The following is a 26829-nucleotide window of genomic DNA, read 5'->3' on the forward strand; positions in this document are numbered from 1 at the left end:
TTTTTTGGACTCTTTTGTTGCTAGAAAAGAAGCAAAATAACCTCTGTATGCAGTGGGCAAATGAGAACCTGTAATTAAGACAGATGCAGCAAATTAGCTGAAGGCATCATATTTATATGATGTGTAGGTCTGTAATAATTGTACTACCATTGCTGCATGCATTCAAATAGCTGTTTGATTCAAGGGTTCATTAACAAACAAGCACTTTACAGGTAATTTCAAAAGAAGGTGTCAGCAAACTGGTAGGAGAGGAAGAGTGGTTCAGCTGTGAGCTGAGGGCACACTGTAAGGGGAGGTGCCTGAAGTGCACTGGCTCACAAGTTCAGCTCAGGGCAGGATGCTGTTCCTTCTGAGGCCATTTCCTTAGTGTCTGGTGGCCTAACCCCTTCCCCGCTGTGAGCAGGGGTGGGAGAACATGGCTGTGGTGGGACTGAAGGCAGACTGGACAGCCCTAACAAGGACCTGCAAGAAGACCATTGAATGGACCACACCAGGCTTTAATCAATAGGACTTTATTCTGTTGGTATCTCAACAAAAACCAAACCTCGGGTACAGTACAGAACTGTGGCTTAAAAAAAAAAAAAAAAAAGTTGTCTTCAAATTATGATTTCATGTATTGATGTTGGTAAAATAACCATGTTTGATTATTTTAAAGCAAAGGACATCTGCATTCCACTACTCCATCATCAGGAAAGCACAGACTCACATACCCAAGCATGACATTTCAGGAAGACCTAAGCACCCCTCTGATACCTGAGGGGTGGGTCAGCACTGTCACCCAGTGCCAAGAGCTCCCCCTGCCCTTCCCCTCACCCCCAGCAGTTCTGGAGTTCCTCAGAAGGGATGGAGGATTTGTCCCCATGCACAGAGGGGTACACACTCCCCCCTTCTGAGAGCCTCCTCCTCCTCCTACACAAATGCTTCAAGTCTGACCACAGCCTGTGACTCAATTTGATCCCTAGACCAGAGAAGCAGGGTACCAGTTCTACAGCACCAAGGAGTAGTAAAAGGCACAGTACTTTGCTACACTCTTTAAATTTAAAGGAATGTCAATTAAGGCTGATTATCAACATTTTGTAGCCTCCCAGCACTGGTTATAGAGTGCTCACAAAATTGGCTAATTCTTTCCCATCTCCATGTCCAGTTCAGATAAAATCAGTTCTCATGTGGTTGAAGAAACACTGCAGATCAGGTCTCGTGATGCCTTGTTGTGGCTGAGCAGCCAGTGGTGCCTCACTGCTCGTTCTGCTGCCCCTCTGTCACAGCAGACACTCCTCCTTGGCCCTTGTTGACATCGCTGATACATGCCCACAGTCCATCCACTGACTCCTTCCAGAGTGTGACCTCAGAAAAACAACAGGAAAAAGTTTCAGGCTCCACACGTTCCCTTCCCTTGGATCTGGTGACAGGTTGCAGTTACAGCAGCACTGCTCAAGAAGCCAAGGCAGCAGCACTCACCTTGTTGTCTCCTCCAGACACCGCAAGAATATTTGCAGTGATGGACCAACTCACATGCCAGACAACATCATTGAACTTGTGCAGCAGCTTGGGTGACCAGGAATTTCCAGAAGCATCATCACACGTCCAGATAAACACTCTGCCATCCTGCAGAAGTGAGCAGACCAAGGACCACTACTTAGAGCACAGGAAATGCAGCCTGGACTGCCTGGGAGCCACACCCCAAACCACAGCTCCAACAACAACCCCAGATGTGTCCATGGGGCTCTTTGCTCAGCACAGCAAGGGGGCTGTGTTCTTACTACAGCTGAAAGCAAGACAGAGGTACAGCTCTCTAGTGAGAAAAACTACACACGGATAATGCAAACACCAGAGAAGAGCTCCCAAAATACGTAAATATCAGCTGAAATATTTTCCCCAGAATGAGATTTTGCTTTCCAGACACATGACAGCAAGTTACCAGCTTACTGAGTAGCCTTCCTCATCTAAAAAAAGCATTTACAGAATTAATAGGAGCAATAACACTACAATCAATACACAGGTTGAAGTCGTAAGAGCTGATTAAGAATGCCAGGTATTACAGAACAGTATTTTTAACTGGAAGTTTAGTGCCCAGAGGACCTGCTGCAGCAGTTTTATCCTTCCTCTTCCTTGACCTCCTTCCCCTTTTCTCTAGGGAATTAAAGCAAGGGCCCTGAGTGCCTGTGTCACTCTGGCAGAGCCTCCCTCACCTGTGAGCAGCTGGCAATGGTACTTGTTGGCAAACCTATGGATGGAGCCCAGGCTACATCTCGGACCCAATCACTGTGAGCCTCCAGCTTCTGCTCCTCTTTCCACTGCCCATCTTCTTCCCTGGAAACACATTCCCACAGTGAGGGGACAGGCAGCAGCACACAGTTATGTTCACCATCTCCTGTCCTGCAACACTTTGGTTTTGTAGCTTTCAGACTCCCAGCTTGTGCAGTTACTGCAAAGTGTTACCTACTCCTCTCCAAAATGCTCCATGGCTTGAACTGACAAAATCCCTGCCAGGGGACAGAAGCAGCAGCACAGGCCAAGGGCACTTGGACTTCAGTTACTGCACAGAAATCTGCTACTGTCCAAGTGACAGGGGTGACCAAAGACCTTTCCAAGGACACTTTCCAAGATAAGATGAAGCAGGGCTGACACGAATGACTGTAACCACATGAGAAACTGAACATCACTATAGCTTGTTTCCATTTTTAAAGCACTTTTCTAAAATGATAATTCAAAGATGAAAGCATAAATATGTTGAAAATACAACCTGAGATGCTAGAGAAATACTCAAAGACTACAGAGGATACCAGGTTTTGTAAGTTCCTCAGTCTGGCAACAGAGCACTTACTTCCAGATCTTGACCAGGTTGTCACAGCCACCAGATGCAAATCTTTTTATGTAGTTTGGTTTTTGACCAGATGGTTGTTCTATAAGGCTTCCTGGTACAACAGCAGGAGCCCAGCTAACTGCATTACATCCAATCTATTCAATGGAAAAAAAAAATCATTATTATAAGCTGCAATAAATAAAAAGCTGCTGGGGGGGCAGAGCACACCTGGCCTGCCCTGCTCCAGTGGGGGGAAGGAGCCCAGTGCTTACCTGCAGCACCAGGCACCCCAAAGGGTCAGACATACCGTGTGTGCATTGCTGATCTTCTTGACTTCCCACTGCCCATCACCCGTGTAGCTCAGGAGGGAAATGGCCCCATCAGAGCTCCCACAGGCCAGGATCAGCCCATAGTCATGAGGTGCCCAGCAGACAGAATTCACTGCACAGGGTAAGGCAGAGGGGGTTATGGCACAGCAGCTACCTGTGGTGAGGAGTCACTAAAAACAAGCAGCTGCAAAAGCCAAGAGCTCAGCACAGCCAGCCAGGTGCCATGGCTTACTGAATGACAGAAAGCTGCCTTTATTTTTGGCACTCTTTTGGAATGAGAACACCAAAAGATTACTCTTAACGAGAGATTAAAACCTCTGACTATCTCCTGCAACAGGGAAGAGCATTGCTGACTCTGGAACAAAAGCTGAACAGCCAGCACAGTATTTAAAGTCCAGATTAGTAACACAACAGAGCTGGAGACTTCTCAGAGCTGCCCATAAGAGGATCAATCATCTCAACAGAACAGAACCCATTTTAACACAACATGCTAAAATCCAGCTTTTCCCTTTCCTCCTGTAGCAGACACAAACAATATTTTCCTGAAGAGTTCAGTATCCTCCCATTGTGTTTGTTTGAAAGCCAATTTATTTGTAAAATAGAAACATGGTATGAACTGTGACAGGAGGTTATCCAGCAACAGCACATTACCCAAATGTTGCAGCCATGCTGAGCAGACTTACTGTCTCTCCCTTAACTTCTCCCAAGCTGTCTGACAGAGGCTCTTCCTCACACTGATGGATTTATTCCAACCTTTCTGTATCCCCTCACATCTTAGTCTCACCTCCCAGCCCCAGAGCCCACATACCTGAGGAATCATGCCCTGTGTACTCATAAGTCTTTTCCCAAGTGCCATTTTCTTCCTTCCAGATAATCACCTTCCTGTCATAGGAGCAGGAAGCCAGGATATTCCCATACATGGGGTGAGCCCAGGCAACCTGCCACACGGGCCCTTCATGCCTGCAAGAAGCAGCCCAATTAGAGAGATGAAGAATAAGATAAAAAAAGGTGTCCTGGACTCTCAGACAAAGCCACAACCATCAAAACCAATTCCAAATGCTTATCCTTACACTGGCAATTAAGACTGAGTTTACTTCTTGAAAATTACAGGTATTGAGTATTTCATGAATCAAAAAGCCCTACTGTTATTTTTAACTTGATCTCTGTCCCCCCTCACAGCTCTGCAGAGTCACCCAGCAACAAGCAGTCGCAGCAATTATCACCCTGAAGGAACCTCCCGTGCATCTTATCTTAACAAAGGCCAAAAGGACCAAATGTTAAAGATTTCCCCAGATTAGAATCTTGTGTTTCTGACACCTTACCCTCTCAGGTCTGCAATGAGGATTTGCCCCCCGTTCCGAACATCAAAGATCTTCACAGATCTGTCTGAGGAGCAGGTGGCCAGACGAGTGCCATAGTAATCCATCTGAGCATCGTGCTGCAAGGGATGGAGCAGCTGCTGTCAGCACCTCACACCTCTGCTTTCTAAACAACTCTTACTACATTCTAAAAGCAGCTGCAAGAACTGTGAACAGAGACTGAGTCCCAGCACAGCAGGTTAAAAGAGTCAGGTTTTAAGCGACGGGGACAAGCCCAGTAAGTCACTTCCCTGCCTGTCGTCCCCACCAACTACACAAATGTTCCTTATCCAGAGCAGTCAAGCCTGGGTGTGAAAATCAGAGTCTGGAATCGTTTCCCCTGCCCCGGCAGCCCCGCGTCCTGCCCGCCCGGGGTGAACCGGCACCGGCACCACCCCCACCCCAGACGGTGTTTTCCACCCAAAATCCCACGGCACCAAACTTTTCACCCATCGTGTGAAGGGGCGGCTTCCTAGAGCCGGAGGAGCAGGGCTGGCCGGTACCAGCCCCGTCCCGGCACACTTACGATCATGTCCTCGTGGGAGGTGTCCACCGTGTTGATCACCGAGACCTGCGGGGGAGGACGAGAAACAACGACGCTGGCACCGGGCACCGGGCACCCGGCCCCGGGACGGGACCCCGCAGCTCCCGGGCCGCCTCCGCCCGCCGGTGCCATCACGAGAAGCGGCAGCCGCACTCGGGAGCGTTACGCCCTGCGCCGCGCCCAGCTTCCCGCGGGGCCGAGCACCGGGACCTCCGCCGGTTCTCCGCCGTGCCGCCCCCGCCACCTCTCTCTCTCTCTCTCTCTCTCTCCCTGCCTCCCTCCCCCCCGGAGGATCAGGCGGTCCCGTGCCCCCCCGCAGCAGTCCCGGTCCCGGTGCCGGTCCCGGTGCCGGTCCCGTGCCCCCGCCCGTCCCTACCATGGCTGCACCGGCCCCGCGCGACCCCCGGCTACGCGCGCGACACAGACGTGGCAGCGCCGGTCCGGCACACAAACGGCCCCGCCGGGCCGCGCGCACGGGTTCCGCCGGACCGGAGGTTCCGGGGGGCGGGTTCCGCCCTCGCTCCGCCCGCCCAGCGTCCCGCACGGCCCCGGCCGGGGCTCGGCTCTGCCTCGGGGCTGGGACCCCGCCTCGGAGCGGCGTGCGGCAACCAGAGCAGCGGGCAGCACCGCGACCCCCGCCATCTGCCCCAACGGCCCCGCCGCGGCCATGGCCAGCGTCTCCTACCACATCTCCAGCCTGCTGGACAAGATGACCTCCACCGACAAGGACTTCAGGTGCGGCGCCCGACCAGCCCGGGGCGGGACGGGGCGGCCACCCGGGGACGGCTGCGGGGGGGCTTCCCACGGGTGTGTGCGTGTCCCTTCCCACGGGGGGTGTCCCTTCCCACGGGTGTCTGCGTGTCCCTTCCCACGGGGGGGTGTCCCTTCCCACGGGTGTCTGCGTGTCCCTTCCCACGGGTGTCTGCGTGTCCCTTCCCACTCGGGGTGTCCCCTGCCGCACACTCCCGCTGTCCCAGGCTGCCGGGTGCGCGGAGTTTCCGTGCCGGGGCAGTAGCGGGGTTTATTCGCCACGTTTCGGTCCACCCGTGTTCTTGTGGCTGCGAGAGGAGTGTAGGGAAACCCACGAGCACCCACAGACCCCCAGCCTTCCCTGGAGCAGGGTGGGAGGGAGAATCGGGCTTCACAGACCCGGAGCTGGTGTCGTGCAGCAGCGCTGAGGGGCGGCTCGGGCTCGGTTCGTGTGCGTGATGCGGTGCGTGGGGAGAGCAGCCCGGGAGCTGAGAGCCGGCACTGCAGGCACCGCTCAGGTTGTTCTGAGAACCGCTCCTGAGCACTGGGAAAACACAGCTTCCTGACGGGAATCAGGGGCTTTTATTCTCTCGCTGTCAGCAGAAAACAAATTGACACATTTTTAGGGTTGGGGCCAGCGGCTTGCGGGTCAAGGAGCTCTGTAAGAAATCAGTGCAACTATAACAGCGTGACAAATTTCACCTGTGAGCATATTGTCCTCAGAGCATCAACCTGGGAGGTGATGTTTGTGCCAGACTTGATATTTTGAGGTCCTTTAGAAGATGAGATGTTAGTAATGTCCTAAAAGTAAGTCGTTTATTGCAGAGGCAGCTGATCTCCTGATGTTAAGAGATACTTTTTAGAGAACTCAGTGATGGAGTAGTTGCACAATCACCTTGTTCACAGAGCTTTCAGTCAATACTCTGCAGAAGGCACGTGTCCTGTTACAGACCCAGCACACCCTCAGACGTGAGCCCACTCTCTGTGTCCGTGCCCACTGACAGGACTGGGTTTCGGGTGCTCCCCTCCAGTACATGGGCCCACGTGGCAGGTTCTGAGGTCCTGTGGGCAGAGGGCAGCAGGTTGTGAGTGGGAAGCTGGATGTGTGGCCGTGCAGGGCTCTGCTCAGCCCCTGGCCATAATTGGTCATGCTTGTTCTACGCAGACACCACTGCAAGTGCAGCCTGCAGAATTAAAAATAGATTACATATTGCTAACGTTGTAGGTCAGAGCCCTCTGGTTTTCTTGTTTTGGGTCTCTGGCTGTCTAACACCACAGCACTCCTCCCTTCCAGAGCAGAGCACCTGGTTGCTGCTCCAGAGCAGGCTTGCAGGTTGGAGACAGAAATGTTGCTCTGGTACATGGGGGCTCCTGCATGCTGAATTAATTACATCAGAGCCTAATTTACAGTGGAGGTGTCATTTGGTAATTGGGAGGGAAGAGCTGCTCTGTGGGTCCTTTTGGACATCCACCCCTGTGCTGGGGCTGACATTAGGAAGGAACCAGTACATGGTAACCACACTTGCATTTCTCAGAGCCTCACACTTCTATACCAGCAGCCTTTACATTTACTGCTCCTAGGAAAATAGATACTTACCAGAACGTCTCAATATCCGTTTTGACATTGTCCCTGTTAGAGAATTCTATTGAGTAACAGCTGGAGTTTGTTTTCCTTCTAAGCTGGAATGATAATGGTTGTTTGGTTTTGCTCATGGGAGAGAAAAGAAGTACAATTGGAAATGTGTCTTTGTGACAAATATTGTGTTATGTTGTTAACCAAATGTGAATATCATTAATTAGACAGTGGAAAAGGACTAAAGAGCAGAAAGTGCTTCTTAAAAAAGGGGCAGCAGAGGATCTGAAGTAGGAACTGGGGTGGTCAAGGCTGCACATATCCTGGAAGAGAGCAGCTTTTGTAGAGGTCTCGTCAGCAAGGGAAGCTGTGGCACAGGTTCAGCATCTGTGGTTTGGTTTGTAACAAATCCTTCCACAGGATTGCACCCAGCACCAGCAGTGCCTTGCTGTAGTGAGATGTTTGGTATCTTCTCTAGAACAGAAAAAGCAGCTTTGAGAGGGAGTTACAGAAGGAAAGAGGCTAAGCCTGTGGGTGACACAACTGTTTGGATTAGTGAAGGCTCCCAGGAGCAGAAGGATGTAAACAAACCCTGGCTGGGCTGAACAATAGCAACTCAAGTATAACCTAGGGACTTAAAAGTTTGCATGGAGTCAGGAGTTTATTTTTCTTTTTTGAGCTTGATAGCTTAAGCCCCTTGGCCACATATGGGATCAGACTATCAGTGCTACATCAGCCAGAGAGAACACATCCAGGTTTGTTCTTAGGCCCCAGACTGGTTTTCCTAGGACTGGCAATTAGGCAAAAAAAGTCACCATGATATTTTCTAGCACAGTTAACCATCATGATTTAGTTACTGAGAAAAAATACACAAGCTGGGTGCTAATATTAGTTTTAATTTTCCCCATCCCTGTTAGGTATTTCAAGGAGAGGAGAGAACATACATTTCTCATGTACACAGATGAGCTAAAGACTTCACACCAGCCACCTCTCCCTGAGTGTCCCAGGTGCTGTTGTCTTCTTCTCTGTACCTTTTTTTTCAGGCCAGTGTAAAGCATTGTGAGTTACTCTTTGAAGGTGTTTTCCTGCAAGCACTGATTATCAAGTTCCACTGTCCAAGTGGTGGGAAGGAAACGTGTTTGTGTATCAGCCAGCCCACTTTTGCCTTGTGTTCTCCCAGGTTTATGGCCACCAACGACCTGATGGTGGAGCTGCAGAAAGATTCGATAAAACTGGATGAAGACAGCGAGAAAAAAGTTGTGAAGATGCTTCTGAAACTGCTGGAAGACAAAAATGGGGAAGTGCAGAACCTCGCTGTGAAGTGGTAAGGGCCTGGGCAGCCAGGACCATATTGCTTGGCAGTGAGGAACCTGTTACAGGCTGCAGAGCCTGGCCCTCAGCACCTCACTCAGACCTCCCTTTCCAGGGCCTTTCCCTCTCATGCTGGGCACTGCAGTTTCTTTCTCTGCTGATATTCAGAAAGGGTGAGCCTCACAGATACCTGTCCAGAGGCAGCAGGTGATTTGGGAAGTAGCTCAGTGTTTGAATCTTACCATAGTAAATAAATATTTTATTTCTTCAGAGAGAAGCCCAGTTTAAAATTTGGTTATCAAGTTTCCCTCCTTTCTTGGGCTTTGAAATCCAGTGATGGATTTCCCAGTGGTTCTGCCTCTGATAGAGATGGTCCTAAACAGGTGTAGCCCTTCAAAAATGGCATTTGAATTTCAGGTCCAAGTCCTGTTCTCCAAGGGCATTTTCATTAAAGTTTATGATGCGCTTGGGTTTCTTCCATGCTTTGACTCCAAGTGTAGCTTGTGCTGTTGCTTTGCCTTTGACAGTTTCAGTATTTTTCAAATCCAAATGAGAAAAGCAGAAGGTTCCTTTACCACTGAGTGACCTGATGAATTGATCGTTCTGCTGATGTGTTCTGTCTCCTTCCCCAGCGTGTCTAAATGGGAGAGTTCATTCTAGCAGTGGGCTGAATGGGTCAGGTCACACACACAGGGCCATTTAAAGACCACCTGGGGGTCATGTTCCCTTTTTTCTAATCATATATTGTCTCTATCACTGTCCTGACTTTTTCTGGCCCTTTCCTGTCTCTGCCTGCTTTGAGCTGGTTTATTCTATTTTTTTGAAGCAGTACATATTTCTTGGTCTGTCAACAGGAGATACAGGTTGTAACAGAAAGTTTTTCTGATAATAACAATAAGAGCAAGGAAAGGGGAGCATTCTCTCCTCTGCTTAATTCTGAGCCTTGGCTCAGGTCGAGGTTTTCACACATGGCAGAGGGCAATAGGTAGCTAATTGCTTGTGCAAATCCACTTGGCATTTCCTTCTGAAAGTGTATTTTTGATGGTTGGTTAAGCTTTGGGTCATTTTTTACCCAAAATTGACTGTAAATTTTGCCATTACTCTGTGTAAGATGGTTGGTTTGGCTCAAATTCATTGCTCCTTCAAGTAAGATCTTAATTGGCCTCGTGTTTGCAGTAGTTGATGTGAAATGCCCTGGAAATGTGATATAAAACTCACTGAGTCTGATACAGAGTTACCTGAGGCAAGAATGCAGGGTACATAAGGCTGGGGACACAGTGTTCTGCAGGGTGTCAGTGCTCAGTATTGATGGTTTCTTAATATTTGCACTTGTGCCTGAGCTGCCTTGAAGGAGGAGTGGGCCTGAGCATCCCTTCACATGGTGGGAAGCACCGCTCTTCCTCCTCACTCTGACTGCCTTCTTCCCCCACAGCCTGGGCCCACTGGTTGGCAAAGTGAAGGAGTACCAGGTGGAAACCATTGTGGACACACTGTGCACAAACATGTTGTCTGACAAGGAACAGCTGAGGGATATCTCCAGCATTGGACTGAAAACAGTCATCTCCCAGCTGCCACCAGCTGCTGCAGGTAAAGCCTCTGTCCCTTTTTGTCAGAGAGGCACAGCATGGGAGAAAGAGAGGAAAACGTGTAGTTCAGGGGCTAAAAGTTACAGATTCCTTATTCACCTGCCAGTTGAAAAGTTATGGAATTAGGAAGAGAGAGAAAGGATCTTAGACATCAGTGTGCTTAAAGATGGGGTGAATTGAAAACATGAGCTGAGCATCCTGAGGGAGCTGCATCTGATGAAAAATTGGTGTTGGGACAGGCACACCCCAGCATGAAGATCAAACTTGTATCTGGACCGTAGGAGATGGTGGTTCTGGCTGCAATCTCAACACGTTACTGAACCTCAGTTATGTATAATTTTGGGATGGATTTACTTTGTTCCACCCTTACATTTCATCATGGAGCTAGGAAAGGGTTTCTGTTGAGACTGCTCTTCCTGTGGAGCAAACCATGATGTGTTTAAACTGAACATTTTCAAGTTAAAGACACAGGAAAAAACCATGCCAGAGCCTTGCCATCCATCTCTGCTTCCTACATGGGCCTGGGAGCTGCCCAAGAAACAGAGAGGGCATTTTGGTCTAAAATCCATTCTGTGGGAAGGGAAGCTTCTTGCAAACAGTCAGTGCAGCTGTCCCTCAAAGGGGGATGTGCTGCAGAGGGATGTGCCTGGCTCTTTGCAGTGTTTCCACCATCTCAAGCAGCAGCCAGTTGACTGCTGTTCTGGTTAGGTCTCTCACTGGTGATTTCCTTTTTTTTTTTTATATAGGGATTAAATGGTTCTTAGCAGTAGAAGACTTCTTTTTAATTGTCAGTGGGCAAAAAATCCCTCTCTTGCAGGCTCCACCGTGACAGCAAATGTGTGCAAAAAGATCACAGCCCAGCTGACAGGAGCCATTGGCAAGCAGGAGGATGTGTCTGTGCAACTGGAGGCTCTTGACATCCTGTCAGATATGCTGAGCAGGTACCAAAGGATTTCTTCCAGGAGCTGGGTATGGTGGAGAGCTGCATGCATGTGCTTGCTTCTGATTTCTGTATTTCCTTAATCCTACTGTGGGATCTTAAAAACAAAGGATTTGAGTTGGCTGCCATTGGGGAATATCCCAGCAGAGCAGATTCCCCAGCAGGGATGAGAGACAAGAGGCTGAGCCCCTCTGTGCCTGGGAATAGCAGTGATGTTAGTGATGGATCCCCCAGAGGCTCCGTTCAAACAAACGTAGGGAGGGAGAGGGCAGAGCAGGGAGGTTTATTTTAGCCCTGTGATCTGATCACACATGCATTTTTTTTCCTGTCTGCTTCTTTCTCCTGTTACACAAGTCAAGAGTGACAGTGTCATATGTCAACTGTGTGCAGGAAATTATTGGCAGCCCCCCAGGGCACCCAGAAAGGCACTGTCAAAATTTAACTCATCCACAGTGAAGAGCAGTAACTTCTCCCTGTGTTTACAGAACAAATTGGTGTTCAGACCAAAACACCAAGCACACCCTTTTCCTCTCTCCACAACATAGCTGAAGGAGTTTCACATTTTTTGCTTGCAAAAGAGGGCTTTTTCTCTGAGGCTTTGACTTCTGACTTCTGTCTATTGCTGTTGTTTGCAGACTGGGGGGAACACTTCACTCTTTCCATCCCTCCATCCTGAACTGCCTCCTCCCTCAGCTGACAAGCCCCAGGCTGGCAGTTCGTAAAAGGGCCATCATTGCCTTGGGCCATCTTGTCTTGACCTGCAGTGGAAACATCTTCTCAGAGCTCACAGAGCATCTCCTTGCCGAGCTGAAGAGGAATGAGTCTACTTCTACAACCAGGACATACATTCAGTGTGTGGCTGGCATCAGCAGGCAGGCTGGACACCGCATAGGTAGGACAAGGAGCTTGAAATGAGGCTGGGAAATGGGTGTGCATTTTGAGCAGCTCCTTTCAGTGGCAGAACTGAGCTCTCTCTGTGCTTTGTGATTCCCTCTGTGCCCCTGAGCTGGCTCTCGGATCTACACCTGGAAGGGAGGAGACACCAGAGTAACTCCTTGACTGCCCTTCTGTAGTGATTTCATCTCAAGGTCTTGCAGCACTTCGCTGTCTGAATTAACATTTCTAGGAATTAGGTCAGTGGAATCACCCTGTTTTAAATGAGAGGACAAGTGGAGGAAAGTGTGTTGTGTTACTTGTCTAAAAGGTCTGCCGGGGATGAGATTAGGACCTAGAAGACTTCCAGTCACAGCTCTTTCTGTGACTGAAATGCCAACAAGGGGCTGAAGACAGGGAGCAGGAGTTGTCTGCTGAAAATCCCTGCTTGCCTTGACCATGAGGTCCAGGGGAGGGATGCTCTGCTCGGCACACAAGGGCAGTGGCAGAGCTGTTGGCTGCTCAGATGAGTGAGGCCTGGAGCGATTTTTCACTGCTGCTTTCTTTGTCTTTCCCAGGAGAACATCTGGAGAAGATAATTCCTCTGATTGTTCAGTACTGTAACGTGGAAGATGATGAGCTAAGAGAGTACTGCTTTCAGGCCTTTGAGTCTTTTGTGAGAAGGTGTGTGCCTTTGAGGGACAGCTGCACACCATCCTGGGTGTCCATGCTCTCCTGCTGTAAATATCTATACATCAAACATCCAGGGCTGAGTATCTTCCTTCCATGCATTCCTGTTGGGAAGGACAGTTCCAAATCCTTCTTTTCATGCAGAGTTGGGCTGGAGTTGTGGGCTATGTTACTTCAGCATGTGAGTGTGTTCCTGCATTGGTTCTGCAGGAGTGGGAGTTCTCCATGTCCTTGGAGGATTCGTCAGCAAGAGGGAACTGCCTCCTCCTGGTGCATGGAGGGAGTGGAAGGCAGGAGCGGGGCTCAGGCAGAAAAGATGCTGAGCTGCAGCTCTCCTGTTGGTCAAATGTTTACTGCTTGTCTTGGAAAAGGATCCCTGCAGAGAGGTTTTCTTCCATGAAGGGAGGGTTCAATCAGGTGGTAAATGTTCAATCAGGTGGTACAGGCAGTTTATTTTTATTTTTTTTTCTTACAGAAATCATTGCTTTCTTATCAGGAGAATGTGGTCTTGCTTTGTGCACAGAGTAGGTCTGGTTTAACTCATGTTAACAAAAGGGTCATGTAGTCTGTGAGGCATTTTGGGATCTGTTGGAGTTTAATTATGTTCTTTGGATATTTAAAATTGCTTATTCTTTAATTTATTAAATCTTAGGACTTTTATTTGTTGTGATAGGTGCCCAAAGGAAATGGACCCTCACATCCCTAATGTGATGGGATTATGTTTGAAGTACATCACCTTTGACCCAAACTACAACTATGATAATGAGGAGGAAGAAGAGATGATGGAAACTGAAAGTGGAGAGGATGAAGAGCAAGGTGCCTGCTTGTGAGGATGACTGTGCTCAGCAGAACACTGGGTTAACATTACTCCCCTTCCTGCTTTCTCATCCTCTGTGGTGTTACTTTCCAGATCTCTTTCAAGACAGTCAATTATTTTAAATGGGTTAATTTATCAGTGGCAGTAGTATAGCTGTATGTGCAAAGTTCCAGCAGCAATTCTGAGTTTGTTAATTTTAGTTCGTACTGATAGAGTCCTTAGATCTCTGTCTGCTTTAGGTGACAGTGAAAACATGGAACCTTGCAATCTGATCTATCTTATTGGAGAGCTGTATGAAGGAAGCAGTGTTTTTGCTGTGCAGCCTGACTTGGAGCACATCCAGCAAGGCTTAACTCCTGGAAATCTCGAGGAGCAGCAGCAGCTCTGCTGTCCTGATTGTTAGGGACCAGGTGCTCCCCTGGTCTCCCAGAGGTGCTGGTACTGCTTGCAGCCTGCCCTGCAGACCTCAGCCCCTGGCTCCAAGCAGTTGATTTGATGTGGGTGGGTTGTTCTTCAAGGCAGGGTGAGTGCTGTCAGTGCTGCCTGCTCTCTGGCTGTGGCAGCCAGCACCCTGCCAGGCTGTGCCAGAACCTGCTGCTTGGCCAGGCTGGAGCCCTGCATTGCTTTCTGCCTTGCATCTGCTTCTCTCTCCCTTTGCTAGGGAGTTTCACACACACACACACACACACACACACACACACACACACACACACACACACATTTTTCTGAGCACAGCAGTCAGCCAGGCTGCAGAATCTCTACTTGTGGCCCTCGTGGCAAGGCTGGTTGCTTTCTTTGGCAGGAAGAGGTATCTGCCTAACTGTTTTATTATTTATTATGTATTATTTTTTTTATATTTTAAATGCATGCCTTCAATTTTGATTTAAGAGTTTCAGTGTAATTTGACCTACAAACCTCGTAGTCACCAAACCATAAGGTTTTCCTATAAGGTATTTTCACTATATTTGTTACTACTTTGTAGCAGAAGAGAGCAAAGCTACAATTCTGAACACTTGAAAATGCCACTGTTGAAACATCGTTGGCCACAATTAAAAACATCTTGGTCATTAGCCAAAGCGATCTGATGCTGTCTTCGAAAGAGGCCTTTCAGTTATTTTCTGAATCATGTTTGCTTTGTGATGGATGCAGGGCCCTGGTCAGCCAGGAGAGTACCTCTAGTGCCTGTTTGCTATAGACAGTGTTTCATAATGCCTCTATTTAGAGTTGCATGTAGTGTTGAGGTTAAGAACAAAGGTTATAACAAGTTTACTAGAAGAAAGTAATTTTTGTTTACATTCATTTTAATTGGGGTAAGCTTCTGGCCAGCTTCCTGCAGAATGTGTTACATATTCTGCCACTGCCATAGGGAATTGTTAGGCTGCTCTTTGCCCTTCAGGAATTGCAAAGGGAAACACATGTTTCTATCTGTAAAATCTGGGAAGCTCAGAACAGCTGCCTTGGTGCCTGGACTAGAGCAGCCAGTAAGGGCAGTAACATTCAGGTGTATTTTCCATCAGCTCTTGGAGAGAGGAATCTGACACAAGGCAGCCTTGGGTCCTGGTGGTGTTGTCTGTAGCCTCAGGCAGTTCCAGACAGCTCCATGTTCCCAGATGTGTGTGAGTTACTGGCATCTGTCTGGGAAGCTGCGAGGATCAAATGATCCTCTATCTCTCTCTTTTCCATAACGGTGCCCCTTGTTTTCCCCTGTCTCCTGCCCAGAAAGTGATGATGAGTACAGTGATGATGATGACATCAGCTGGAAGGTCCGCAGGTCTGCGGCCAAGTGCCTGGAGGCCATTGTCAGCAGCAGGCACGACCTCCTTCAGGACTTCTACAAAACTCTTTCCCCGGTCTTGATAAGCAGATTCAAGGAGAGGGAGGAGAATGTCAAAGCTGACATCTTCAGTGCTTACATCTCCTTGCTGAAGCAGACTCTGCCCATCCAGGGCTTGCTGCAGGCTTCAGAGGCTGCTGGCAAAGACAACGTTCCTCTGGTGATGCTGCAGAACCAGGTGTGTGGGGAGGTGGCCAACCACTTCCATCAGCAGCTGCTGCAGTGTCCCTGCCTCTGGCTCAGCTGACCAAGCTGCTGTGGTAGCAGAGCTCTGGGCCCTAGAAGCTGGGGTGATGGGTGTGTTTCTCTCTGGTTTCCTAAACTGCAGGTCCCAAACATTGTCAAGGCCTTGCACAAGCAGCTGAAAGAAAAGAGCATTAAATCACGACAAGGTTGTTTCAGCCTCCTGACAGAACTGGCCAACGTCCTTCCCGGTTGCCTGGCAGATCACATCCCTGCTCTAGTCCCTGGTAAGGAGCAGGGTTGTCTCAGTCCATTCCTAATGCAGTGCTCCTTGCCTGCATGTTCCATTTTTATTCTTGTGCATTATCTCCGCTCAGCATCAGGACATCCCAGAACAATCCTGGCTTCTGTCTGCCCCTGGAAGCCAGGATGAGGGTATAAAGTTCATTTCCACAGAATCAAATTATTAGTTAAGAAATATTTACCTGTGAGGGAAAGAAAACTGATTGTGTCTGTTTTTTCAGGGGAAGTGGGTTCATAAGAACCCCTTGGTGAAATAAGACAGCAGTCTGCCTTGTCTCCTCTGCACAGGTATCGTTTTCTCCCTGGCTGATAAATCCAGCTCCTCCAACATGAGGATTGATACGCTGTCTTTCCTTCACGTTCTTCTTTGCAATCACCAGCCCGAGGTGTTTCACCCTCATATCAAAAGCCTGCTGCCTCCTGTTGTGACCTGCATTGGAGACCCCTTTTATAAGATCACTTCAGAAGCTCTGCTGGTTACTCAGCAACTTGCGAAAGTTATCAGGCCATTGGACAAATCTTGCACTTTTGATGCCAAGCCCTATGTGAAGGACCTTTTTCCTGGTACCCTGAAGAGACTGAAGGCAGCTGACATCGACCAGGAGGTGAAGGAGCGTGCTATCTCCTGCATGGCACAGATCATTCACAATCTGGGAGACCATTTAAGCACTGATCTCCAGCCAACCTTGACAATATTTCTAGAGAGGCTCAAAAATGAAATCACCAGATTGACAACTGTCAAAGCATTAACCTTAATTGCTGGTTCTCCACTTAAAATAGATTTGAGACCCATTCTGGGGGAAGGTTTCCCCACTCTGGCTTCCTTCTTGAGAAAGAATCAACGTGCCTTGAAACTGAGCACTCTGACTGCTCTGGACATCCTGGTGAAGAACTACAGTGACAGCCTGAAGCCTGCCATGATAGAATCTGTCCTAGCAGAGCTTCCTGCTTTAATTACTGAGAACGACATGCATGTGTCCCAGGTGGCTGTTGTGTTCCTCACTACTTTGGCCAAGGTTTATCCCTCCTGCCTCTCTAAGAGCAGCGGTTCTGTTCTTGCTGAAATCTTTCAGCTTATCCACTCGCCCTTGCTCCAAGGAGGGGCACTGAGCGCCATCATAGACTTCTTCCAGGCTCTGGTCCTGACCAAAACAGCCACCGTGGGTTACTTGGAGCTGATGAAGCAGCTGACGGGGCCTGTGTACTCCTCAGGCTCAGCCGGGGCATCGGGCACCTGGCACAAGCAGGCCTCTCACTCTGTGGCCAAGTGTGTGGCAGCCCTGTCCTCAGCCTGCCCCAAGGAAGCCCCCGCCACGGTGGCCCAACTGATCCAGGATGTGCAGAGCCCCAAGTCCAGCTCTGCTGTTAAGGTGCTGGCATTCCTCTCGCTGGCAGAGATGGGCCGCACCACCAACCTCAGTGCTCAGAGGGAGCTCAAGACTGTGCTCCTGGAAGCCTTCACTTCCCCCAACGAAGAGGTGAAATCCGCTGCTTCCTATGCCCTGGGGAACATCAGTGTTGGGAACCTTAAGGAGTATCTTCCCTTCATGCTGAAAGAGATCGGGAGCCAGCCCAAGAGACAGTACCTCCTGCTGCACTCACTAAAAGAGGTGATCAGCTCCTCCCCAGCCGATGGCCTCGAGCCTTACGTGGAGGATATCTGGGCTCTGCTTTTCAAGCACTGTGAGTGCCCGGAGGAGGGGACACGCAATGTGGTGGCTGAGTGCCTGGGGAAGCTGACACTGGTCAACCCCTCGGAGCTGCTGCCCCGGCTGAAGAAACAGCTGCCATCAGGTAATGGGAAGGGCAATGGCCAGAGGGGGAGAGGGCCTTGTTTGGCTGGGAAGTCCTCTTGTGAACTGCTGGTGGGTTCAACAGGCAGCAAAGCCAGTCTGCAGAGGTGAGGAGGAAGGAGGGATCTCTGCAGGGGGACCAGAGGAGCACTGGCTGCACAGGGTGCAGGAGGGTCTTGGGAGCAGGGACTGCATGTGGAGATTATGCTGGAGCAGGAATGAAACAGGGAGGTTAAGACAGATCCTCTGTTCTATTACCTCCTCAAAGCTTGTACAACGTGACCAGGAACCCAACAAGTACTTCAAAGCAAATGACTTTGTCTCTTGATCCCCCCCTTCTCCCACAGGCTCCCCACAAGCCCGCAGCACGGTTGTCACTGCCATCAAGTTCACCATTGCAGACCAGCCTCAGCCCATCGATGCTCTCCTGAAAGGCTGCATAGGTAGGTGTGTACAAATAGCAAGGAGAGCAGGCAACCCGAGATCATTAGCATCAGTAGCAGCATGAGGATTTTCCACACCTATGGACAGCTAGTTTTTATCTGTTTTTCTCTGCTTTTGGGATTAAAGAACAACCCTGTCACGTAAGTCCATGTTAAATGCTCTGATGTCTTGCTCAGAGATGAGTTGGTAACAGACCATAAGTTCCTTGTGTGTTTAAACTTAGGATTCAAGCATCTCATGACAAGGATCTTCGAAAATATAATGTGCATTAAAAGGGCCTTACACCTAGGGAGCCCACATCTCAGACCTGCTGTCTGGGCCTTTTGTTTCACAGAAGTCTGAGCAGATGAGATCTAAGCAAGGGAAAAACAAAACCGAGCTTCCTTGAATACCAAAGCTGCTGATTTGACTTTGGGATGATGTAGCTAGAATCATGTGGTTTGTTTTTATGCCCAAATGTAGGAAAGTCATGGTCCTTCCGTTTTTTTACAACCCAGATGAAGGGAGGGAAAGCATCTTGAATGTCTGTGTTAGACTGCACCCCTAGAGTTATTTTGCCATAGGTGTGTTTGAAATACACTCTGATATGCTTTGAAAATACTTTTCAAACACTGCAGCAGGACTGATTGGTGCTTTCTTATCCCACAGGTGACTTTTTAAAAACTCTTCAGGATCCAGACCTGAATGTTCGACGCGTGGCTTTAGCCCTGTTTAATTCTGCTGCTCACAACAAACCTTCTTTAATCCGAGATTTACTAAACACAGTTCTCCCCAGCCTGTACAATGAAACGAAGGTCAGGAGGGAGCTCATCCGGGAGGTATGTTGGCTGTTCAGCCTGGGTGCAGCACAGCAGTGATCTCTGCATGTGAAGCTGAGATGAAGCTGTCATCCTCTCTGCTGTTAGAGGGGACAGCTGTATTTTTCTTCTTGTTTAAGGTAGAAATGGGGCCATTCAAGCACACCGTGGACGATGGCCTTGATGTGAGGAAAGCTGCTTTTGAATGCATGTACACACTGCTGGAAAGCTGCCTTGGCCGCCTGGATATCTACGAGTACCTGAACCACCTGGAGGAGGGGCTGAAGGATCACTATGACATTCGGGTAGGTGCTGTGCCTCAACTGGAGTGTGGGGATGTCCCTGATATTACTTGTTCTCAGGGGGCTTGGGCTGGAATTGAGCTGATGTGTCAGCACAGCACAGGGTGCTCCTGCTGTGCAGTTTCCTATTCTCTGCAGCTGTGGCAGCCCTTCACCTAACATTGTCCAGTTTGACTGTGGTGGCCTTGACACCACAAGCCTGCTGTAGCTGGTTCCATGGGAAAAGTCACCAAAATCGAAATACCTATGAATTGTGTCTTGCTCATTGTGGCTTGTGATACTCTGTTGACCATTTGGCATTGCCCTGGCTGATGGCCTCACAGCTCAGCAGAAGGGCTATGTCCTCGCCATGCTGTGACTCGGTTGACCTCTTCTGAGCCCTGTGCACAAGTGCAAAGGAGCTCAGCAGTGTGTATCATGATGCAGAGGGGCCCGGAAGGTGCCGTGAGGCAGTGCTGGTTTCTCTCCCCTTTTCCCAGATGCTGACGTTCATCATGCTGGCTCGGCTCTGCAGCCTCTGTCCCAACGCGGTGCTGCAGCGGCTGGAGCGGCTGATTGAGCCCCTCCGGGCGACCTGCTGCACCAAGGTGAGCTCAGACGGGGCACTGCGGGGCGCTGTGCTGCAGAGCCTCCTGTCTCTGGCTCTGGTCTGAGCCCTTGTGCCAGCTGAAAACGGTGCCTTGCATTTGCAGGTGAAAGCTGGTTCTGTGAAGCAGGAGTTTGAGAAGCAGGATGAACTGAAGCGCTCTGCCATGAGAGCGGTCGCTGCGCTCCTGACCATCCCCGAGGTGGAGAAAAGCCCAGCAATGGCTGAGTTTTCATCTCAGATCAGATCCAGCCCTGAAATGGCATCGCTTTTTGAGAGCATTCAGAAAGATTCTGCTTCCCTGCCCACCTCAGAGTCAATGGACATGAGCTAAGATTGGTTCCTTTGTGCTGCTGACTTCCTGCCCCTGATGGGAGATGCCCCTGAGGAGTCAGGGGAGGGTGGCAGGGAGCTGGAATCCACTGCCAGGGCCCCCCGAGTCCCCAGGAGGTGGTGTGAGATCAGGGAAACCCATCTTGACCCAGGGGAGGGGCTGGAAGAGAAGCACTTTTTAATGCAAGCTGTTACAGAGCATATAAGGAATCAAAACCAAGTGGTTCCATGAAAAATTGAAACTGCTGCCCAAATGTTTCCTTACTGCAGTACTAAGAAAAATAGTTTAATTTTTTTTTTAACCACTGCACATGCACTTTCTACCCCATTGCCTGAAGAATGTGTTTATATTGTTTCACTCAGTAACATGGCTACCAGTCAGGTCTGTAGTGAGGAGCATGGCAACCACAGCCTGCTTGAGGAGACTCGGGTGAGCCCAGCCCCAGGAGCTGCACGGTAGCACTCCATGCTCAGGCTCCCCAAGGATGCCACCTGGGGCTCCATCCAGAGCCCATGGTTCTGTTTCTGTGGTGTTTGAGCAACACAAAATTATCCTTGCTTGACTTCTATTTTTATGGTTTTGACTGCAAAATACCTCAACCATCTGTCTTCCAGGAGAGATGATGACTTGTGTTATGTATCCTTACACTGAGCTTGTCTTTGCCTGTCACACTGTCCCCTCTCCCCTGGGGCAGGTCAGTGTTTGTGCCAACCAGTCAGTGCTGGACTCATCACCAGTGTTCAGTGTTTTAGTGCTACAGAAGTGTGAGAGGCAGATCACCAGCCAGAGGTGCCAGCACACCAGCAGCCCACACTCACCCTTGTCACTTGAAAACTTCCTGTAGAGCAGCTGCTGTTCAAATCCTGCTTAGTGTAGGGGAAGAAAAGCCTTGAGAGGATGTGACAGCAAATGAGAGAACAAGGCCACTACAACACACTTCTCATAGCCATGGACCTATAACGAGCTTTAATTTCTCTGTTTTCTAACAGAGTGCTTGATGTGAAAAATAGTTACAGTGCTGTGTGAAAGAACATCCATTCTGCTGGAATAGTATAAATAAAAATGTATGTGTGAGGCTGGCTGCACTACACTCCTCAGCTGTCACAGTGACACTGTGCTCGCTCACCAGCATGGGTGCCAGTGTGGGTCTGCACCACAGCCCCATGGCTGCCCTGGCACACGCACACCAAGGCAAAGTCTGTCCCCAGGGCCATTTAAAAGCGTCCACTCGAGTTGTTTTTCAGAGTTTATTAAATACAGCTGGGCTGCAGAAGCTTACTCATTCTCCTCGCTGCGCAGCCTGGCGTTGGGGTTGGTGATCTTGATGGCGAGCTGGGCAGCTCTCTCCACAATCACCTTCCGGTTCTTGGAAGAGACATTGTGAGCAATCTCTGCACAGTAGGACCTGTGGGGAACAAACAGTGCCTCAGGATGGGGGGAAAGCCCCCCAAAACCACCCCACCCGGGTACAGCAGAGCACAGAAGTGCCACCCCCAGTGAGCAGAGCCATACACCTCCCACCCTTGTCCCATCTGGCCTGAACAGGAGCTCAGCTCAGAGCAGCTCAGCCCTTTTGCTTCTTTAGTGTGAATGAGAGTCAGCACAAAGTAGATCTTATCTAATTACTAGCAATCAGTAGTGTTAATTATTACTCTCATTTGTTGTGAAAGAAAGTGCTACATACCAGCCAGGATGCAGGCCCTGCACTTACTTGTTGCTCATCATGAGCACTTCCAGCTCTTTGACGTTGTGGACCAGGAACTTCCTGAAGCCCGTGGGCAGCATGTGCTTTGTCTTCTTGCTGCTGCCGTAGCCGATGTTGGGCATCAGGATCTGGCCCTTGAACCGCCGCCGCACGCGGTTGTCGATGCCCCTGGGCTTGCGCCAGTTGCGCTGGAATGTGGGGACAGGACGGGGTTAACCTGGAGAGCTCAGCCAAAAACACCTCCCTGTGCCGGGCTGCTGCAGCCACTGGCCCTCTGTGCTGTAACTCATCACCAACCCAAAAAGCAGCCACGTCCCACTGCCCCAAGCTCATTTTCTCACGAGTTTCCAGGGACTTTTTACCTTGATCTTGACATAGCGATCAGACTGATGGCGGATGAACTTCTTGGTCCTCTTCTTGACGATTTTAGGTTTCACGAGAGGCCTGAGGGCAGGCATGGTGGCTGCGGTAAAGAGAGGTGTGAGCAGAGAGCCCCGGCACCGAGGCGACGCGCTGCTGCCCGCACAGCACGTGTAGCAGAGTCTCTTCCGCTCGCTGGCCACGCTGGGGACCGGCGAGGGAATGGGTATTCCCCTGCGGTGTCTCTCCCTCCCGTCTCCGAAGCTGGCAGAGCACGGAGAGCTCTCCAGATGCGATCCTGGGAGGGGACGCGGCGCTCGCACATCTCCCCCTGCACCCCCCACCCGCTGCCCTCCCGGGCCCGTCTGCCTCCAGAACCGGCACCGAGCCGAGGGATCGGCCTGGCAGCGGGCAGGAGCTCTGTCTACCGACCAGGAAGAACCGAGACTCGGCCAACCCAGAGCTCACGCTCGCCGGCTCCATTCTGCGCCGCCTGGGGCCGGCTCCGGCACCACCCTCGGACCGAACGCTGCGCCGGGAGAGCGGCTCAGACGGTTCTACCTCCCGGGAAGGTCGCAGGTCAGAGCCCGCCGCTCCCTATCCCGCGCACAGCCCCGGAAGAGACCCCCAGTACCCGCCCCGACGAGCCGAGCCCCCGGCCCCGGGAGCCCGCCAGGTAGGCCCCAGCCCTGCGGCCTGCGGGGGGTGCGGGTGGCAGCTCCCCGCAGCAAACGAGTGTCGGCAGTTTGGGGGTGCCGCCCCTGGGGGGCTGCAGTGCCGGGCGGGCGGCCCCGGAGCGGATGGGTGCGGATGGAGCGGTGGGAATGGAGCGGATGGGAACTCACCGGGTGGCGATGGCGGCTCGCAGGCAGGGCCCGGGCAGAGAGGGGGCGGGGCCCGCGCGGGGCGTGACGGGGCAGCGCGCGGGGGGTGACGGGAGGGCCGGTGCCGGGAAGGGGGAGGCGGGGGCGGTACCGGGTCTGGGGCTGCCGGAACGTACCCGGGCCCGGGGCTGCTCCGGGAGGGTGGTTCTGCCGCCGGGCCCTGCGCCGAGCCTTCCCGCTGCCCCGAACCGAACGGGAAGTACCGGGCTGACGGGGCCTGTCCGCGTCACTTCTGCCCGCGCCGCCCCGGCAGGAGGGAGCGAGGCAGCGGCACGGGAAGCAGCGGAGATTGTTTAAAAATAGGCATTCAAACATTTTATTACGCCGACGTCACAGACACAGATTTAACCGGAGCAGCCCCGCCGCCTTCATCCCAGGCTGAGCCGGTGCCGGTTCTCCCGCAGCCAGGTGTGGTACACGTTCAGCTTGTGGTCCTGCGGCTGCACCTGGAGGGGGGCAAAGCGGCCAACAAGTCACGGAAATTCCTTCTGCACCTCCTCTCCCGACCCGGCAGGGAGCTGGGACCTCACACCCACCCCGGGAAGGGGGCACTTGGTCACCCCCGAAGCCACCCGCCCCGCAGCAGAGCACAACTGCCCCGCAGCACCGCCCGGGGGGACACCGGCACGGCAAAGGCCCCGCCAACACCCGCGGTGGGAGGGACGCAGTAATCTCTGGAAGCGGTTCCTAGCAGCGGCAAGGACGAGGCTCACCCCCAGAGCAAGGAGATAAGAACACCGTGAGGCACCGTGCCGCATCCCCGCGGCAGTGGGCTCACCCACCTCCTGCCACTCGTTGACGCAGAAGATCCTGTAGGAGTCGTTGCCGTACTTGCCGATGCCGTGCAGCTCCATGGGGTACTTCCACTGCTTGTTCAGGTACTCGTCTGCAAGGCAGGGCACAGCCCTCACTGCCTGCAGGGACACACCCGGCAAGCTCCCCGTTCTCTGCTACTGTCGGGAACACTGCTCCACTTGGGCACATTTTAAATGAGAAACACAGATTTTAGCTATTTATTGGAGAGCGAGGACAATTAATCCCTGGGGGGTACACTTAAAACGAACCACTGCAAGCAAGCTTTGATTAAATCTCTCCTCAGAACCCACAGAGGAGTACTTCCAAGTACAGAAAACACCAGATTCATATAAGACTTCCAGCTGTTTACCTTGCCAGAGTACCTGCAGCCATCCCACAGACCTACCTGGGAGAACCTACCTGAGAACTTGATGATAGTTTTAGCTCTGAGTTCGTAGAGGCCGAGAGGTCTAAGCAGCTCTGACATTTCCTTCCAGTCTGCAGCCCGGGTCACTTCAGGAGAAGGATACCTCTTAAGGAACTCCCAGAGCACAGGAATTGCCATTTTACCTGGTGAAACACTCTTGTGAGCAGAAGGCTGTGCTGATGATTCCCCTTTGTGATTATATGTCTGCCTTTGGAAGTCAGTCTTCTGAGGCAAGAGTTACAAATTAAAGATTTTTCTTTCACACTAACACAAGTTAACATCTTTGTTCTTCCCTCAGTGCCATTAAAAAGGGGCAGCTGTTCTTACCCTGTAGCACCACCCCTACATTTACACAACAGAAAATTGTAGGACTGTTTACCTGAAGTTTTGTTCAGAAATATGGTTGCAATGAGAAGCTTCCATGGATCATGGAAAAGTGTTTCTTGGATGAGATTAAAAGGAGAACGTGGAGGAGTCCATTTTCTCAGGGCCTTTCTTCTTGGTGGGCTGGGAGCTGTGCAGAGGCAACACAGGAACATTACTGGGCAGAAGAGGATGGATTTACCTATTTAAGTGAAAACAGTTCTTTAAAAATTTATGGCCTTCTGAAGCAGATTGATCCCTGTGGGGGCACTGCATGTGGATGGAGCAAGGGCAGCTCACACAGAGTTTTACAAAAGTGCAAGGGGTGAGGCAAGTCCAGGCTGCATGTTCCATGTTACATCTGTGTTCTGAAGAGAGGAACCCTCCCCAGCTCCCTTCATGCTCTCAGGATTTACCATAACATCACCTCATCTTAAGCCATGCTGTTCCTCCCCACATAAAAGGAGATTAATTTCTGTTAAGTATACTATACCTTCTTTACTGTATTTACTTGAAAAATACGGACTTGTTTTCCTCCTGTCCACTTGTGTTCGTGGCACAGACTCTTCTGTAAAGAAAGAATACTTAAGCATTAAAAAAAAAAACCAAACAACCCAAGCGTGGAGGTTCAAACCCAAACATGTTCAAAACCACAAGTACCTGGCATCATTTTAGCTGTTGTCAAGCTTCTCTTACAGGACTGCAAGCCATCAGCATCCGTGCCAGTGTCAGGTTTAAAGTCCTGGTGACCTGGATCCCCTCCATCTGTTTCTCTTCCTGCTCTCAATCCCTTGGTTTTCCCCTCAGGTTTTGCAGCTGTGTCACCAGAAGCCATGTCCACACCCTCTTCCTCTGCTGGGCTCTCCAGCTTCCTTTGCAAACCAGCCCTCAAGGACCTCAGCCGTGTGGCTGGCCCTGCCCTGGAAGCCCTTGGCTGAGCTCTCCCTGCCTCCACAGGGTCCATGTTCTGGTCACTGACACCCTGCCTGTCACTGACACCCAGCTCTGCCTTTCTGCACAATCTCTTGTTTTGAATGCACTCAGTTTCCTGTTTGTTGTATGTTGTTCTTGGCCTTTTACTCTGGGTGTTCTCTCCATTCCTCTTTTCTGAGCTCTTTCTAGTTCTCCTATTATGAGCCCTTTTTCCACCTGCCCCCTTTTTGTTTGGTCTCAGACAGTCCCCTGGGTTTACGCCGTTCACAATCAACCCTTTGCTTTTCAGACTGGCTGTCACATCTTCCAGGTGTTCACTTCCCACCTGGATGGTTTGAATTCTGTCCCCTGCACCATTCTGTTCACTGAGTCCCTGCACCTGACCGTGACAACCCTCACTCTCTACAACAGTTCCCACAGCTTCCCTGATGTCTCTTTTCTGTCTCAGCAGATCAGGACCTGTCAAATCAAAGTCTTCTGCTTTCAGCCTTGTCTCCCCAGTTTTTTGGAGATACTCCACAAGTGCTCTTTTTGATCTTAGCTTGTTCCCTTCAGGGCTGTGGTACAGAAAAAAGAAAAGTAAATCAGTGGTGGCCTCCTCACCCTCCCGCGCTTCACTTCGACTGACCCGGTGTTTACAGACACGAAAAGTGACCGCAACGGTGAGGGGCAATGTCTAGACGAGTTTCTGTGACCTGACCAAACCAGGTTTACACAAGTTCACACACCCCGTGCCCTCCGGCTGACGAGCTCCGCGCACGGCGCACACGCGGGGTCACCGGCAGCGTGAGCCCGCAGAACCGGCAGGGACCGGGGGGTGTGCCCAGGGCTTCCCCTGGGGCCGGCGGCCGGCCCGGCCTCACCTCACGAAGCACACATCGATCCTCCCGGCCGTCCGGCCCGCCCGCCTCCGCCTGGCTACCACCTGCCAGCCGCCGGGGACGCCGCGGGGCCCGCCCGCCGCCGGTTCCCTCGCAGGGCCGCTCTCCGCCGCCCCGTCCCGGCTGCCGCTCGGGAGGCTGCGTGGAAAACAGACGCTGGGTGAGTCCCTGCTTCGAGACGGATCGCGGCGGGCTGGGCCGTCCCCCGGTTCCGTGTACGGGCCTCGGCCCGATCCCGCTGCCGCCATTCCGCCTCCCGCCCCTTCTCCGGCGCACGCGCGTGGCAGGCGGCCGGCGAGCGCCCCCTGCCGTGGCGGCGGACTGTCGGGAG

General features: G+C 51.2%; 4 protein-coding genes across 4 annotated transcripts; 1 reads left to right on the forward strand and 3 right to left on the reverse strand.

Annotated features, from left to right (window-relative positions):
• Positions 1-496: 496 nt before the first annotated feature.
• On the reverse strand, positions 497-5501 carry SEC13 (SEC13 homolog, nuclear pore and COPII coat complex component). Its single transcript, XM_071756403.1, has 9 exons — positions 5411-5501; positions 5017-5061; positions 4455-4570; positions 3941-4092; positions 3111-3244; positions 2825-2958; positions 2190-2310; positions 1459-1605; positions 497-1344 (listed from the first exon to the last, which is right to left on the reverse strand). Exons 1-9 carry the CDS (start codon positions 5411-5413, stop codon positions 1234-1236), a joined length of 963 nt encoding a protein of 320 aa, XP_071612504.1. The 5' UTR covers positions 5414-5501; the 3' UTR covers positions 497-1233.
• Positions 5502-5635: 134 nt separating this feature from the next.
• On the forward strand, positions 5636-21235 carry LOC139801738 (cullin-associated NEDD8-dissociated protein 1-like). The gene is made up of 15 exons (XM_071756392.1): positions 5636-5769; positions 8538-8681; positions 10101-10255; positions 11072-11195; positions 11830-12086; positions 12646-12751; positions 13431-13573; positions 15294-15586; positions 15737-15878; positions 16183-17688; positions 18035-18130; positions 18780-18949; positions 19069-19233; positions 19710-19817; positions 19923-21235. Exons 1-15 carry the CDS (start codon positions 5702-5704, stop codon positions 20148-20150), a joined length of 3705 nt encoding a protein of 1234 aa, XP_071612493.1. The 5' UTR covers positions 5636-5701; the 3' UTR covers positions 20151-21235.
• Positions 21236-21383: 148 nt separating this feature from the next.
• Positions 21384-23172, reverse strand: RPL32 (ribosomal protein L32). Its single transcript, XM_071756405.1, has 4 exons — positions 23061-23172; positions 22218-22318; positions 21862-22043; positions 21384-21555 (listed from the first exon to the last, which is right to left on the reverse strand). Exons 2-4 carry the CDS (start codon positions 22311-22313, stop codon positions 21426-21428), a joined length of 408 nt encoding a protein of 135 aa, XP_071612506.1. The 5' UTR covers positions 22314-22318; positions 23061-23172; the 3' UTR covers positions 21384-21425.
• A 216-nt stretch (positions 23173-23388) lies between these two features.
• MBD4 (methyl-CpG binding domain 4, DNA glycosylase) lies at positions 23389-26778 on the reverse strand. Its single transcript, XM_071756400.1, has 7 exons — positions 26481-26778; positions 25345-26174; positions 25178-25252; positions 24701-24835; positions 24315-24464; positions 23882-23985; positions 23389-23545 (listed from the first exon to the last, which is right to left on the reverse strand). The coding sequence occupies exons 1-7, from the start codon at positions 26744-26746 to the stop codon at positions 23468-23470; spliced, it is 1638 nt and encodes a 545-aa protein (XP_071612501.1). The 5' UTR covers positions 26747-26778; the 3' UTR covers positions 23389-23467.
• Positions 26779-26829: the final 51 nt, after the last annotated feature.

This window comes from Heliangelus exortis, chromosome 12 (assembly GCF_036169615.1).
Source record: "Heliangelus exortis chromosome 12, bHelExo1.hap1, whole genome shotgun sequence".
Lineage (NCBI taxonomy): Eukaryota > Metazoa > Chordata > Aves > Apodiformes > Trochilidae > Heliangelus > Heliangelus exortis.

What these genes read in the sequence shown, in the direction of transcription:
- SEC13 (XM_071756403.1), bottom strand. An exon ending in AACCTGGTCAAGATCTGGAA is followed by an intron (nt 2,311 to 2,824) that starts GTAAGTGCTCTG and finishes ATGTGTTTCCAG; the next exon opens with GGAAGAAGATGGGCAGTGGA. An exon ending in TGTCTGGAGGAGACAACAAG is followed by an intron (nt 1,345 to 1,458) that starts GTGAGTGCTGCT and finishes TGTTTTTCTGAG; the next exon opens with GTCACACTCTGGAAGGAGTC.
- LOC139801738 (XM_071756392.1), top strand. Translation starts at nt 5,702, where the DNA reads ATGGCCAGCGTCTCCTACCACATCTCCAGCCTGCTGGACAAGATGACC. An exon ending in TCCACCGACAAGGACTTCAG is followed by an intron (nt 5,770 to 8,537) that starts GTGCGGCGCCCG and finishes GTGTTCTCCCAG; the next exon opens with GTTTATGGCCACCAACGACC. An exon ending in GGGCGACCTGCTGCACCAAG is followed by an intron (nt 19,818 to 19,922) that starts GTGAGCTCAGAC and finishes TTGCATTTGCAG; the next exon opens with GTGAAAGCTGGTTCTGTGAA.
- RPL32 (XM_071756405.1), bottom strand. Translation starts at nt 22,313, where the DNA reads ATGCCTGCCCTCAGGCCTCTCGTGAAACCTAAAATCGTCAAGAAGAGG. An exon ending in ATCGCTATGTCAAGATCAAG is followed by an intron (nt 22,044 to 22,217) that starts GTAAAAAGTCCC and finishes CCCACATTCCAG; the next exon opens with CGCAACTGGCGCAAGCCCAG. An exon ending in GTGCTCATGATGAGCAACAA is followed by an intron (nt 21,556 to 21,861) that starts GTAAGTGCAGGG and finishes TGTTCCCCACAG; the next exon opens with GTCCTACTGTGCAGAGATTG.
- MBD4 (XM_071756400.1), bottom strand. Translation starts at nt 26,746, where the DNA reads ATGGCGGCAGCGGGATCGGGCCGAGGCCCGTACACGGAACCGGGGGAC. An exon ending in AAGTAAATACAGTAAAGAAG is followed by an intron (nt 24,836 to 25,177) that starts GTATAGTATACT and finishes GCCTCTGCACAG; the next exon opens with CTCCCAGCCCACCAAGAAGA. An exon ending in GCGTCAACGAGTGGCAGGAG is followed by an intron (nt 23,546 to 23,881) that starts GTGGGTGAGCCC and finishes GCCCCCCTCCAG; the next exon opens with GTGCAGCCGCAGGACCACAA.